Source organism: Gracilinanus agilis, chromosome 1 (assembly GCF_016433145.1).
Source record: "Gracilinanus agilis isolate LMUSP501 chromosome 1, AgileGrace, whole genome shotgun sequence".
NCBI classification, from domain to species: domain Eukaryota; kingdom Metazoa; phylum Chordata; class Mammalia; order Didelphimorphia; family Didelphidae; genus Gracilinanus; species Gracilinanus agilis.
In genome coordinates, this window is record NC_058130.1 from 219,113,788 (window position 1) to 219,130,417 (window position 16,630).

At 36.6% G+C, this 16,630-nt stretch overlaps 1 protein-coding gene across 1 annotated transcript in view; it reads left to right on the plus strand.

Moving 5' to 3' along the window:
- BAIAP2L1 (BAR/IMD domain containing adaptor protein 2 like 1) overlaps nucleotides 1-16,630 on the plus strand; it is a 123,136-nt gene that overhangs the window by 65,055 nt on the left and 41,451 nt on the right. The window contains exons 4-5 of the mRNA XM_044678943.1: nucleotides 15,535-15,596; nucleotides 15,704-15,775. Of these exons, the coding sequence (XP_044534878.1) occupies nucleotides 15,535-15,596; nucleotides 15,704-15,775 (134 nt within the window). The remainder of the gene's footprint in view (nucleotides 1-15,534; nucleotides 15,597-15,703; nucleotides 15,776-16,630) is intronic.

The window sequence follows — 16,630 nt, forward strand, 5'->3', positions numbered from 1 at the left end:
CACTCTCTCATTGAGATATTTCATGTTTCCTTCTATTTTTTCAGTCTTTTGACTTTGTTTTATTTGTTCTTGTTGTCTTGAGAGATCATTAGTTTCTACTTGCTCAATTCTAGCCTTTAGGGATTGGTTTTCTGCTATAATCTTCTGGTTTTCGGCTATAATCTTCTGGTATTCCTTTTCAGTCTGGTCATTTCTGTTGTTCAATTTGCTTATCAGTTCATTTGGTTTCTGAGCCTCACTTTCCAATTGCAAGATTCTACCTTTTAAACTGTTATTTTCTTGCCAGATCTCTTCCATTTTCCTCAAAATCTCAGTTTTGAACTCTTCCAAAGCTTGTGAGGAGTTTTCCTTATTTGAGGAGGGTCCGGATGCTTGTTTGTTCTCCTCCTCTGTTTGCTCTGTTGTCTGGATTTTCTCTGTGTAAAGGTTGTCGAGTGTTAAAGACTTCTTTTTCTTGTTGTTAATCTTTCTCTTCTGAGCTTCCTGAGACTGGGTAGCCATCATTAGCCCAGCAGCTTCTCAGGTTTATCCTCTCGCTCAGGGTCTCTCCGCGGTCTATTGGCTCCTGAGGTCTGTCTGTTTTTTTCCAAGGTCAAGCCCCCTGGTGGACCCCCTTGCTTGATCCTCTGCCGGAGGTTTCTTTACAAGTCTCAGGGCGCTGCTTCCACAGTCGTATGCCCGTCTGCACTGGTTCCCCACTCAGCGTTTCAGAGCTTTAGCTCGTGGCTGTGTCTGCCTCCACCCACGCCTCCACCCATGCCTGTGCTCTCAGCCCGCGCTCTGCGCCCTGCGTCCATTCTTGGCATCCTGCTCCCGCGCTCAAATTTTTTGTGCGTTCGTTAGCTTTTTGGGGTCCTAAATCTTGCTGCTCTCAGGAATAGGCCCCGGAGCTGCCAATGATTCGATGGGTGCCCCAAACTTGCTCTATTTCTTTTTAGCTGGCTTTGGCGCTATAGGTGTTGTATGTGGAGGGATTGGGGGTGGGGTGGTTGCTCAGCCCGCGATTTAGTGAGAGCTGTTTCACCCCTTTATAGCATGGAAATGCCTCGATTCCACGTACCTTCCACGCTGTGCCCTGTTGTGGGGTTCCTCCGTTCGTCTGGGCTTGTTTTTATGTCCCCTTGAGGAGTTTTGTATGTTTAGGTCAGGAGAGGTTAAGAGCTGCTTCTTACTCTGCCGCCATCTTAACCCGGAACCCTGGAGAAAATGGGCCTCAGAGGAGCTTCTCAAGAAAGCCTTAGGAGATGGGCCAGGCCATAAACAGCCTCACCAGCAAAGCCAAGTGCTCCTCAAAATTTTTTATAACACTTATAGTACAATAGTACTCCATCACATATGTTACAACTTGTTCAGTCATTGCACAGGTGATGAGCATCCTTTCAATTTCCAATTCTTTGCCACAAAAAGAGCTGCTATAAATATTTTCATACATATGGGTCCTTTTCCTTCATTCTCTGATTTACAAACATAGTAATGGTATTGCTGGATCAAAAGGTATGGATAGTTTTATAATCTCTTGCACATAGTTCCAATTTGTTTAGAACAGTGATGGGTAAACTACAGCCAACCGGCCAGATGCATCCCCCTGAAATGTTCTATCCAGCAGGGAGACATTATTCCTAATCTGACGAATACAATGAGTAGGATACAATACAATGAAACTTTGAAAGAGTTGCCTTAGAAACAGACTGGCAGATGAGCATTTCCTTTCCTTTGGCCACCTCTTTAAAAAGTTGGCCCAGCACTGGTTTAGAATGTTTGAACCAGTTTACATCTCTACCAACAGTTAACTAACACACCAAATTTTTCCCTCATCCCCTCAGTGTTTCTGCTAGGTGTGTGGTAGTACCTTGGAGGTGTTTTAATTTGCCTTTCTCTAATCGATAGTTATTTAGAGCATTTATTCATATAACTATAGAGAGCTTTTTCTTCTGAAAACTGCATGTTCATATCCTTGAACTATTTATGAATTAGGAAATATGTTTTTATTTCTATAAATTTGAGTTAATTCCCTTCTGTATTTGAGAATGAAGCATTCATCAACTTGCTTTAAAAAATCTTTTTATATTACTACATTATCTATGTTACCTTTTAGCAAAGTATAGTTTCCCTGATTATCTCTGAGAATTCAATCTTTTTTTTACTTTTGCTTTGTCTGAGATTATGATTGCTACCCTTGCCGCTTACTTCAGCAGAAGCATAATAGATTCTGCTTCAACCCTTCATTTTAATTCTTTATGTGTGTTTCTCTTCTAAATATGTGTCCTATAATCAATATGTAGTTGGAATCTGGTTTTCTAATTCATTCTAATTTACTTATTTAGTGCCATACTTATCAAACTACCAAAAAACTTTTTTACTGAATTAGAAAAAACTAACAAATTTCATTTGGAAGAACAAAAGATCAAGAATATCACGGGAAATAATGGAAAAAACCTGAAGGAAGGTGGCCTAGCAGTACCATATATTAAACTATACTATAAAGCAGCAGTCATCAAAACAATATGGTACTGGCTAAGAGACAGAAGGGAGGATCAGTGGAATAGACTTGGGGTAAGTGACGTCAGCAAGACAGTGTATGATAAACCTAAAGAGCCCAACTTTTGGGACAAAAAGCCACTATTTGACAAAAACTGCTCGGAAAATTGGAAAACAATATGGGAGAGATTAGGTTTAGATCAACATCTCACACCCTACACCAAGATAAATTCAGAATGGGTGAATGACTTGAATATAAAGAAGTAAACTATAAGTAAATTAAGTGAACACAGAATAGTATACTTGTCAGATCTATGGGAAAGGAAAGTTTTAAAAATCAAGCAAGAGTTAGAAAGAATTACAAAATGTAAAATAAATAATTTTGATTATATTAAATTTAAAAGTTTTTGTACAAAAAAAAACAATGCAACCAAAATCAGAAGAGAAACAACAAACTGGGAAAAAATCTTTATAATAAAAAACTCTGGCAGAGGTCTAATTACTCAAATACACAAGGAGCTAAATCAATTGTATAAAAAATCAAGCCATTCCCCAATTGATAAATGGGCAAGGGACATGAATAGGCCATTTTCAAATAAAGAAATCAAAACTATCAATAAGCACATGAGAAAGTGTTCTAAATCTCTAATAATTAGAGAAATGCAAATCAAAACAACTCTGAGATATCACCTCACACCTAGCAGATTGGCTAAAATGAAAGAGGGGGAGAGTAATGAATGTTGGAGGGGATGTGGCAAAATTGAGACATTAATGCATTACTGGTGGAATTGTGAACTGATCCAACCATTCTGGATGGCAATTTGGAACTATGCCCAAAGAGTGATAAAAGAATGCCTGCCCTTTGATCCAGCCATACCATTGCTGGATTTGTACCCCAAAGAGATCATAGATAAAAAGACTTGTACAAAAATATTTATAGCCGCCCTTTTTGTGGTAGCAAAAAACTGGAAAACGAGTGGATGCTCTTCAATTGGGGAATGGCTGAACATGTTGTGGTATATGCTGGTGATGGAATACTATTGTGCTCAAAGGAATAATAAACTGGAGGAATTTCACATGAACTGGAATGACCTCCAGGAATTGATGCAGAGTGAAAGGAGCAGAGCCAGAACATTGTACACAGAGACTGATACACTGTGGTAAAAGTGAATGTAATGGACTTCTGTACTAGCAGCAATGCAATGATCCAGAACAATTCTGAGGGATTTATGGAAAAGAAATTCATTCAGAGGAAGAACTGCAGGAGTGGAAACACAGAAGAAAAACAACTGCTTGAACACATGGATTGATGCAGACATGATTGGGGATGTAGACTCGAAACAACCACACCAATGCAACTATCAATAATATGGAAATAGGTCTTGATAGATGACACATGTTAAAACCAGTGGAAATGAGCATCAGCTTTGGAGGGGAGGGTGTGAAGGGGAAAGTAAGAACATGAATCATATAATCATGGAAAATTTTTCTAAAAAATAAAAAAAATGAATGAGCTTCTATTTTCATTCACAGTTATGATTACTAAGGATGTATTTCCCTCTAACCTATTTTAGTCTCTTTATCCAGTTCCTCCTCAAAAGTCTGTTTTGAGTAGACCATTACCTCCCTTAATCCACTCTCCTTTTTATTATCTACCTCCCATTTCATGTCTTTTATCTCCTTCCTCTTCAATCTCCTTATTGTATAAAATAGATTTCTATACCCAACTGAGTGAGTGTGTGTGTGTGTGTGTTTCCTCATTTAACCAATTCCAATGAAGAGTGAAATTCAAGCTTTGCTTACCACCACCCATCTTTCCCTCCACTCTAAAAGCTCTTCCTTGAACACCTCTTTTATGTGAAAAGTTTTCCCCATTATACCTCTCCCTTTCAATTTCTCCCATTTATCTCTCTCTTACCCTTTCTTTTTTTTTAGATCTTCCCAATATAATTGATTTATATTTATTCTTTTTTCTTTGTAGATTTCTTCTAACTGCCCTACTAATGATAAAGTTCTTAGGTGTTACATTTATCATCTTCCCATATAAGAATGTGAAATTTCATTTTGAGTCCCTTGTTATTACTCTTTTCATGTTTACCTTTTCATACTTCTCTTGAGTATTGTATTTCACTGTCAATGTTCTATTCAGTTCAGGTCTTTTCATCAGAAATGCTTTCCTCTATTTCTTTAAGTATCTCTTTTTTCTTCCTGAAGGATTACAGTTAGTTTTTCTGGGTGAATTATTTTTGGTTGTAATCCTAGCACATTTGGCATACAAAATATCATATGATAAGCCCTCTGCTCTTTTAACTGAGAAGCCACTAAATCTCATGTGATCATGACTGTGACTCCACAATAATTGAATTGTTTCTTTCTGGATGGTCATATGGCCTAGGAGCTCTGAAATTTGGCTGTAATATTCCTTGGGAATTTTTACTTTAGAATCTTTTTTGGGAAGTTTTCAGCCAATTCTTTAACTTTCTATTTTACTCTCTACACCTAAGATATCAGGTCCTTTTATAATTTCTTGAAATATGTCTAGGCTCCTTTTTTGATCATAGATTTCAGGTGGTCCAATACTTATCACTCTTCAATCTGTTTTCCAGGTCAGTTGTTTATTTCACTTTTTAAATTTTTTTCATTCTTTTGATTTCATTTTATTGTTTCTTGATGTCTCCTAGAATCATTAGCTTCCACTTGCCCAATTCTAATTTTGAAGGAATTGTTTTCTTCAGGGACCTTTGTAGCTCTTTTTCCATTCAGTCAAAATTGCACTTTTTAAGTTTTTTTCTCCATTGGAATTTTGTGCCTCTTTTACCAAACTATCAATTCTCTTTTCATAATTTTCTTGCATCATTCTGATTTTTTTAGCCAATTCTTCCTCTACTACTCTTATCTCTCTTTATCAACAATTATTATTGAGTTTGAATCCAATTAGCCTTTTTACTTTGATGCTTTGATTGTTGTTGTTTTCACATTCGTGTTTTCCTCTATGAGTTTATGCCTTGGTCCTTCCTGCCATCATAGTAGCTTTTTATGGTCAAGTTCTTTTTTCTTGTTTGTTCATTTTCCCTGTCTATTTCTTGACTTTGAAATTTATGTTAAAGTTGACTTTCCTTAGCGTGGGATAGAAAAGCTCTGTGTCAGGCTTCAGGCATTTTTGTGCCTCTCTCTTCAGAGCTAGTTCTGGGAATCTGCAAGTTTTCAGTGCTTCCAAGATGATGTGATCCTGGGAGAGAGATGGTCACTGCTCTCCTAGTATATACTCTGGTCTTAGGGAAGGCCCTGTTCCCCTGTAGCCACAAGTACTATTGCTCTTCTTGGGCCAGGAACTGTGACCAAGTCCCATGGTATCCTTAGCAATAAGTGTTACCTCTTCAACCTGGAACTGTGACTAGGGCCCCTGATCACTTGTGACAGACCACAAGCACTCCTCTGCCCTGGAGCTGTAACCCAGAACTGTATGTGGGCAATAGAATTTCCAGTCAGCACCAGTTGCATCCAGAATTAGCAATGGGCCCCCTGTAATCTCTTTCTGATCAGTTGTTCCACCCCCTTATTGTCCCTGGACTGAGAGCTCTCAAAGCTGCTGCTATTGCTGCTGAGTCTGTGAAGGATTCCGCCACTGATGTTGTCATTGTACACGCACACACACCCCTCCTGAGTTGTCTTAGGCTGGAAAATATCTCACTCTGACCTCTTATTTGCTCTATTGCTCCAAAATTTGACTTGAAGTTATTTTTAAATTGTTTGGAGGGGAATGTTGAGAGAGTTTAGCTGGAGTGCTGCCTGTACTCCACCATCCTGACTCCTGTTATTTCCCTTTTGAGATGATAATTACAAAGACTCTGCTCTGTTTAAAAAAGCTGAATGTCCACCTAAATTATGAAGGCAAACCTTGTTTACATGTTAGGAAAGATTATATTTTAATAGATTCTTAGTTGTTTTCCTTACTATTTTTTTTTAAGTATGAGAAACCAAATTTTCTAACACATTTAAGTTTTTCTTCACGTGGGCTGCCCCAAAAGTTATTTGAATTATTATTAAATTTTATTATTCTATATCTGCACTAAAATTTCAGAACTGCCTATGTAATTCCTCTAAGAAAATATATACAGGATATCCAAAAAGTCTTAGAGTTCTTTAAAGCTGTCAGATTATTTATTTGTTTGTTTGTTACATAGTGTGCACTAAGAAATTTTGTATAAAGTTCAATGTAAACCTTAAAGCACTATATAAATGAGAGCAATAATAGTTATTATCTTTGCCTCACAACTTAGGTATAGGTATAATCACTGCCCAAATAATCCCAACTGTGATGGAGAATTTGTGAGTCCTAGAGGTCCCTAGGGTACACAGTAAGACTTTTAGTGAACAAGTAAAGAAAGTCTTGCAAAATATTGCTTGTAGACTCCGACTTAAATTTACATCAATATCTCAACTTCATTTCTATGAATTTAAGTGGGAAACCGTTGGGAGAAATTTCTTATAAATTATACTTAATTCTTTATAAATTATACTTAATTCTTTAATATGTCCATACAACAATATAAATCACTCTTACCAAATCACAGTACGTTTATGTACTCCAGGTTCCTTCTTCAAATATTGACTCAAAAGTCTAAAAGGGGAAAATGATTAAACCTGTACATATGGTACCTCTGAGGTTCTGATAGCATCTAATTAATTCGAGCTTGGACATGCCTTCAGATCTACTCTTGTGATCTGGACTAGTCTTTTTCAGAGTTTTTTCTTTCCCCTTTCAAAATAATTTATGTAAGAGGAGGTCACAGCAATAAAAATAAACAGAGGAGTGTGGTGCGAACATTTCAAACATAAAGTTACATTTGATATTAATATTAAGCTACTCTAAATGCTTAAAATAACATGCAAGATATTTTCATTTTCTATTTCAAGATAAATCTTTGGCAGCATCATAGTAATGATGAGGGCTTTTTTGTTGTTGGCTTACCAAATCCTTCTGACTGAGGATTTAGTGTCTGATGCTTTGAGGTCTACTTTTAAATTCCATGCACTGTGAGGGACAAGAATAACAAGCTGTGTAAGGTTAGGTTTTCCATTCCTGGCCCACAGAGTAAATGGCTTATTTTATTAAGCTTTTGCACCAGGGTGTGAACAAGAAACCATAGGAAGGGTGTGTTAGTGATGAGAGAGTTCAAAGACACAGCTGTATTCTCTTCTGTCTTGTGCCCTACTGCTTTCAGCACTAGCAGATAATTTTCTCAGCATATTTGCAGAACTACTTATTACGTAAAGTTGGAGAAATCTATTTAATGAGAAAACATGTGAATGGCATGTTTAAAATTATTATTTGGGCAAAAATATTATAGTTTAAGAATTTTTTAAAACAAGTTGCTTTACCAATTTACTTAATTTTTAGATATTTGAAGCATCTTTCTTTTCAGTCTCTGCCAGGATATTTCCCATGGACTCATAATATAGATTTAATTTATTTGCAAAAGACATATTTTTTTTACTACCTTCATGAAATCTTTGAGAATGCCTTAACATTGAAAGTATTCTTGATGACAAAGGAATTGACAGGCTTTTGCCAATGATTCTCTATCGCAGACTATCTTTAATGTATAATGTACTAAAAGTACTAAAAGATACTGAAATAGAAAATTCCAGTTTATTATTTCTTAATTATCCATTGATCATTTTTAAAAGTGTTTAGCTTAAAGAAAAATGCAGCTTTATAGGCTGTCCTCACCACAGAGCTCTTATATTGTACACCATGCCTAACCTAGGTCAGTCTAATAATTCAGGCTTGAGAATAAGAATGCATGCAATAGGTGTAGCTGGGTGGCTCAGTGGATTGAGAGTCAGGCCCAGAGGCCAGAGGTCCTGAATTCAAATCTGGCCTCAGATCCTTCCTAACTGTATGACCCTGGGCAAATCACTTAACACCAGCCCTTACAACTCTTCTGCTTTGGAACAAAAATGTAATGTTGATTCTAAGACAGAAGGTAAAGATTTAAAAAGAAAAATGCAGGCAATGAAGTATCTGTGGATTATAAAATACAATTAAAATCAACTTTACTAAAAAGATATTAAAGGAGGGGCAGCTGGGTAGCTCAGTGGATTGAGAGTCAGGCCTAGAGACAGGAGGTCCTAGGTTCAAATCTGGCCCTGGGCAAGTCACTTGACCCCCATTGTCCACCCTTACCACTCTTTCACCTAGGAGCCAATACACAGAAGTTAAGGGTTTAAAAAAAATTTTTTAAGGATATTAAAGGAGATAAGTTTTAAAAGATCCAGAATCAAAATAAAACCCTATTCTCCACATGACTTCTCACTCCTCTGGATCTTTTTTACACTACAGTAAGCAAGGCAGTCAAATAGTCAGCCCCCACTCCCCATCATTAAAGAATCAGCCCAGTATGTTTCCCACACACACACTGTTATGTAAAGAGGTAGGCAGAGTTAAAAAGAATAAGAGAGTGAGAGGACAGGGAAGGAGGCTCCCCAGTGATGGTCCCAGTGCCTCACATTCCCCACACATATCCCAGGCACAGCCACCAAAAGCAGCTGCCAAATGAACATGACTGTTGCACTATAGAACAAGTTCCATCCACACGTGTGTGTTTAATTCCTATAAAATTCCTTGATAAAATGAACTACAAAAATAACTCCTCGATATACTTCAATAACGTATTAATGTCCAATAAGATTAAAATCAAATAGCAATTATTTATTAAGTACTTACTGTATACCAGACACTATTCTAGGTGCTGGAATTAAAATCTTCTCCCCCCCCCCCAAAAAAAAATGAAGCTCGTCTCCATTCTCAAAGTTTACATTCATTCAGCAGATACAATAATAAAAGAATACATTCTTTCAACTGTAAGTGTTATGAATGTTTCTAGTATGGCAGCCGAGGAGAATATACATGGAGAAAAAGTGGTGTGTTACACTCAAATGGATCTATGATGACGGGATTAAGTCAGATAATAAATGTAAATTGCTTTGCAATCCTTAAAGTGCTATATAAATTCTAGATGTTATTATCATCACAACTTATTCATTCCTGCCTGTCCAGGTCTTTCCACAAATTAACTAGAAGGGTTCTACCCAATTTGTATATTGTATAACAAAAATTATTCCAGACTTATTCCTATTATTCAACTAGCTATGGGAGGGAGAGAGGGAGAAAAAGAAGGAAGGGAAGAAAGGAATGAATTGATTTTATTGTGTATTGAGTGCTAGGAATACAAATATGAAAAGCTGCAAAGTTTGTGTTATCAAAGAGCTTACACTCTCATTAGAGGAGTCAACACATAAAACAAAGTTCATCTGCTAGGCAGATTGAAAGGCCTGGGAGTCCTAAGGGTGCAGCACCCATGTAATATTGTGTTTTTAATTCCAATCATTGTGTCAAGGACCTACCACAGAGCATCCAAAGGAATGCAACCAGTGTGGGGTGGGGTGTTGTCATGTGAGTATCATTTGGTGGAATTAGAGGTACTTACCCTGGAGAAGGGAAGGGAAAACTTCTGGGAGAGAGTTGAAGGCTGACACTTAGAAGCAGGATTACATTTGTTCTGCTTGGCCTCATAGGGCCTAACTCTTAGAACAATGGATGGAAGCTGCAGGGAGACAAACTTCAATCCACCATGGAGAGAAACTTCCCAATCATTAAAATTTATCCAAAAGTGAAATGGAAGTAGTAGAGCCCCACAAACAGTCAGCTAGTATTTATTAGGCATAAACTATGTGTCAAATATTATATTAAGTATAAAATATATGAAGACTATTAGTGTGCTTTCTCTCAGAGCTCAATCTAGAGGGGTAGATGACATGCAAATAACAATGTACAGACGAGATGTTCAGTAAATTGAAGATAAATCAACAGAGGGAAAACACTGTTATTGAAGGCAATCAAGAAAGGCTTCTTGTAGAAACTACAATTTTAACTGGGACTTGAAGGAAGCCAGGAAGGATAGAAGATGGGGATGAGGACAGAAAGAATTCCAAGCATGAGGGACAACCATTGAAAATGCACAGTTAGGAAATGGTATGTCTTGTGAGAGAAATAGCAAGGATCACTGGATCATAGGATATATGAAGGTGAGGAAGGTGTAAGAAGTCTGGCAAGGCAGGAAACGGACAGAATATGAAGGGCTTTGGACACCAGAGAATTTTATTTTTATCCTAGAGATAGGGAGCCACAGGAGTAACTCCTAAAATAGAGACTCAGCATTTGTCAAGAATCAGACTGAAATCTAGAGGGAACCTCAGAATCATCCAGTTGAAACTTCCTTTTTTAATTTTTTCTTTAAATCTTATCCCTATCTTAGAATTGATACCGAGTGTTGGTTCCAAGACAGAACAGAAATAAGGGTGAGGTAATTGGGGTTAAATTAGTTTCCCAGAGTCACACAGCTAGGCTCTTTTTTTTTTTTTAAGATGAAGAAACTGAGACACAGGGTGATTTAAATGACTTGACATGGTCACATAAAGTAAGCAAAAAGTCAGGGTTTAAACCTAGGTTCTCTGAGACCCCCTAGCCAGTGGTATTTCCATTGTATCATGCAGAATGTTCTGGAGGAGCTTCCTGTTAAAGGAGAGACTATATTAGATGCCATCAGTGCATACTTCTGATTCTAAGCTTCTGTAAAAACTAGATAAGAAACACACATTTATGTAAAAATCCATCTACATTGAAAAAAACCTTTCAAAAGTTTTTTATATTCTGGGTATTCTGACTGCTTCTGCCAAAGATTGTAGTATACAGTATGAAAAGAAGTAGAAAATTTATAAATGTTAATTCTAAGGGCAAAGGGTGGCAGGGATGTTGTTCAGTCATGTCTACTCTTTGTCATCTGGTGGATCCTAACTATCCATGGGGTTTTCTGAGCAAGGATACTGGAGTGGTGTTCTATTTCCTTCTCCAGAGAATCCTTTAGTCCGGCAGAGGTTGTGACTTGCCCAGGATTACATGGCTAGAAAGTGTCTGAGGCTAGATTTGAACTCATGTCTTCCTGACTCCAGGCCCAGAATTCTAACCATGAAACCCCAACTGTCTCTAGGGCATTTTATAAGCATTTATAAAGGACCTACTATGTGCCAGGGGCTGTACTAAGTGATTTACAAACATCTTATTTGATCTTTATAACAACTCTGTAGAAGTACTTTTATTATCCTCATTTTACAGTTGAAGAAACAGGCAAATAGAGGTTAAATTGATTTGCCCAGGGTCACACAGCTGGTAAGTGCCTGCGGATAGATTTTTAAATTCCTGTCTTCCTGACTCCTTGCCTTGGGCTCTCTCCATGGTGCTACTTAGCTGCCTCATAAATCTACCTGCAAGCTTAACATAAAAGCAGATTGTATAAATTGTCTTTCTACTGATAGCCTTCAAATTCAGTGATCACTTGTGTAAATAAGCTACTGTTATTTGGATATCTGTTCTGGAGTTGAAAAGAGCAAAACAGTTCTGGTGAGAGGGAGTATGTGCTTGTAAATGTGTGTACACATTGTGTAGCTAAGGATGAAGGACCAGCTAGCTAACAGTTCCTAGCAGATGCAGTGAGCAGATGTATGACATTGTGCTCCTATTTACATATCTAATGATTTAATACCTAGTGTCCTCATCATAGATATTAGTCCTAGATAGTAGCCTTTTTTCTTGGCATTTACAGCTGCTGTATTTGGTTAGTTTTACTGACTTGCCATTTTTTCCTCTTTTTTGGTTTCTTTTTCTCTTTCTTTTCACCTTTCTGTTACCAAACATAACTCTCTGGGTGGGAAGGAGAAAGAAATACATTCAAAGATAAATGTGATGATTTGAATAAAGAGATGAGAAGACATCTCCAACCTACTCCTTTGTGGAAGTGGGAGGTACATAGGTTGTATATCATATATATTTGGGGACTTTTTCAATGAATTGATCAATTGTGCTTATTTCTGCTTTTTCTTGTCTTTAAAAAATACTATTTCTTATATAGAATGACCCTCTGGGAAGAAGAGGGGGAGGGATACTGAGGATAAGTTTAAGGATGTAAATGATAGGAGACATCAATAAAAACTGATTCTTTTAAAAGGGTTATAAAAACAAAGCATCAATTTTATTTTTTTTTTAATCAGAGACCAGAGGAACTTTTTATAGTTTGATTCCTTGGTATGAAATTCAGATAACTATGAAAATGCAAAGGTATTTTCTGATGTAGTTATAGAATCTTAGACAAATTAGCTTGATTTTAAGTATGGAATAAAAAATAATCTTTTAAATTTGTTATGGTTTTATGCCTTTGCTATTCCTTCTTGATCCAAACTTAGTTAAGGGAAGATCCTCCAACTAGTTTAAGAAAAATGTTCCTTACTTTGTATAGCATACTGAATATAACATATGTGTGCTATATTTAACATACATCAAGAATCCCACACATCAAATGTTCCCAAAACTATGTATAGCATATTCATTCTGCCATAACACATATATTTACTCTATCTTACATACATCAAGGATCTGTGATTTTGACATGAATGCATATAGCAATCTTTCTGTAACTTATCAGATGCATTTTTGATACATCCTTGAAAGTTACCTGAGTTTCAGAGAAGTTACATGACAACTTTTGTCTCATAGCTAAGTGTCACAAACAATATTTGAACCGATATCCCTCTGACTGTCTAGCTCTTTTCCCACTGTGCCATGCCCCCTCTACTAGCTAACATATTTCTTTTCATAGATCATAAAGATAAAGCCTTAGAAGCCATGAAGTCCAGTTCCCCTCATTGTACAGCTGAGCTAACTTGAAGCAAGCACAGATATTGTGCTTAAGGTCACATAGCTAATAAAGAAGTGTCTGGGATAGATTTTGAACCTGGCCCTTTCTGACTCCAAGTCCAGTGCCCTATCCTCTCTGCCATACTTAAAAAATTAAATTACTACTTTACTAAACATTTACTGAAAAGCAGATTTTTAAATATGTATGTTTTAATTTTTTTCCTAACCTGAGGACAACCTATATTGTGAAGGACCTTGAATCTAAGTTATGAGGATCTGCAGGGCATTTTCACTTGGAAAAGAGAAGATTCAGGAATATTGATAGCTCTCTTTAAGCATTGGAAGACGTGTGTGTGTGTGTGTGTGTGTGTGTGTGTGTGTGTGTGTGTGTGTGTGTGTACTATAAGACTTGTTCTGTTGGACCCTAGAGGACCAGGAATAATGATTGAAAGTTTCAAGGTTGTAAATTTAGGCTTGATGTTTTTAAAAAAACAACTTCTATCAATTAAAATTAACTGAAGGTATAATGGGACACCTCAAGAGTAGACTCCTTATCCTTGAAGGTCTTCAAAAAAGAGTCTGGACAGCCACTTCTTGGCTTTGTTATAGAGAGGTGTCCTTCTATGTATGTATTGGGCCAGATTGAGCCAGCCACCAAGGTCCTTTCCAATTCTCAAAGTTCAAAAATCTGATCAGAAGTATGGAGCTAGGAACTTTTGCAAAAGAAATTTGAGAACACCTAGTAATCATCTAGGCTGTGCACTCTCTCCCTCAGTGGTTTTAATGAATAAGGAAAGTGCTGGCTTTAAAACAAAGGGACATGGGTCTATATGCAGGCTCTGCCACTTACTGCCTGTTATTTTTATCCTTAAATTTGCCATTCTTCCTCTTTAATTGTTCTTTCAGCTCTCTTCTCTTGCTTTTTTCCCACTTGCTAAATGAACTAACAACTACCACAATGGTAGCTGGGAATCAATACCTGTTCTTTTGTCTCCCTTTATTTTTTATTTGCTATTTATTATACATATGTGTTTGCTTCTCTACTCTGTAAGTTCAATTACTTGTGTCCCTTTTATTTTGTTAAACTCCTATCAATATTTGTATTGCATCAAACCATTATCTTCCATTGAGGACATTTGGCGGAAAGCTGGTCATATTTAACTGTGCTAAAATAGCATAGCAAAAAAGACATACATCCTAATGACAGAACGATATCTTAATATAAAGTCAAAAATTGGTGATACCAAAATATCTATACTTCCTTGCAGTTTCAACATTCAGTGAACTACAGCTCACTCCCAATTAGTACAAATAATGAATCCCATAAAGTGGTCATGTTATTTGAATGTACACTGCATATTTCCATTAAACTGGAACCAGCTGCCATATTTTATGTAATCATACCTTCAGATAGTTCAAATTCAAATATATGCAACCACTTCACAGGATTCATAATTTGAACAAATCTGGACATCCCAGTACTTTGTTTTTAAACAATCTCTTCTTTCTACACGAATGGCTTCTGACAGAATCTTTTCAGTTGTTTTAGTAAATTGGTTCGCCTTTTGTCTTATAAACTACATGTTCAAACAGTATTCATGCTGCTTACAACAGCATCGCTACTTAGTATAAGGATGAAGAAATTGCAAATGTTAGAAAAAGGAAGTAACATCTTCCTTTAACCCAGACAAATAATCAGATTATCCATGAGGATTATACTTTTTTAAAAACTATAATCTGCTCCTATTATTAGTTACTGTAATCATGCAAGTAATCATTTTGTCAGACATCTGGGACAAAGTATGGTGAACTTAGTGTTAAAAGATAAAGGAAAATGTACATTTTAAGAAGCTACTTTATGTTATATATACTATAATCTATATTACTGTATTTTAAAGAGCAAGAGTTGATTTTTAAGTGTTTCCCCAAGGGGCGGCTAGGTGGCTCAGTGACAGAGAACCAGGCTTAGAGAGTTGCAAAGTCCTGGACTGAAATCTGGTTTCAAACACTTCTTAACTGTGTGATCCTGGGCAAGTCACTTAACCCCAATTGCTGAGCCCTTACACTCTTCTGTCTTGAAACAGATCCTTAGTATTGATTTGAAGACAGAAGATAAAGGTTTTTTCAAAAATAATTTCTCTGAACCATCCAAGAAAGATAGCTATAAATATATCTGCAAAGATTCTTCTTAGAAGATTAGTTTCATAAGGACAATAGAATTTTTTTATACAACTATCGTGTTTTTAAATCAAATTCTGAAATGGAGATGCTGTTTTTCAACATATTTTGGTTTTTTTTTGCAGGACAGGTCCTTATTGAGATCTCAAATACCCACAAGAAACTCAATGACAGTCTTGATGAAAATGTAGGTGAATTTTTTTCATATTTCCCTTTCTGAATTCATTCAACTTTACTTTAGAATTTTCAACAACTATTTTAAAATATACTGTGTTGTACTTTTCCCCCATGTAGTTCAAAAAATTCCATAAAGAAATTATACGTGAGCTGGAGAAGAAGACAGAACTTGATGTCAAATACATGAATGTGAGTACACTGGTGTATTTCAATCACTAGAGTCCCCAGGCTTACCCTACTGAATGTCACCAAATAGTAATATCTCCCTTCCTCACTGAATTCAATCCTGGGTCAGTTTTTGAGTGTGAAAATCAGTCCTACCACTAGCTCTGCAGGGATCTTTCCAATCAACTTCCCAGTTTCCCCAATCCTAAAACCTGGATGGAGTTTCTTCATTTTTTTTTCTTGCATTCTTTCTTACTCTCTTTCATCTTTCTTCCTCCTTTCCTTTTCTCCCTTTTTTTCTTTTCTTCCTTGCTTCTGGGCTCATGTTTGTTTGCCTGGTTTTTTTTTAAACCCTTACTTTCTGTCCTAGTAACAACTAAGAGAGAAGGAAAAGGACTAAGCAAACAGGGTTAAGTGACTTACCTAGGTTCACATAGTTAGGAAGTATCTGAGGTTAGATTTGAACCTAGGTCTTCCAGGCCCAGTACTCTGTCCACTGTGCAGATATTCGGATCCATGCTCAAAATGGATAGAATAAATATTGTAAGAAATCACTAATGTTTTTGCAAATTTAATACCTAACATTTACATAGTGCCCATTAAACACCATGCTAAACGATTTCTAAAAGTAGTATCTCATTTAATCAATTAATTTATTTAAATATTCAGCTTAGGCAACTAGGTATCACAGTAGATAGAGTACTGGCCTGGAATCAGGCAGACTTATGTTGAAATCCAGCCTCAGACATTCATTAGTCATGTGACCCTGGGTAAGTCACTCAGTCTGTTTGCCTCAATTTCCTCATCTATAAAATGGAGATAATAATAGCAGCTACCTCACAGTGTTGTGAGGGTTAAATGAGATAATGATAGAGAAGA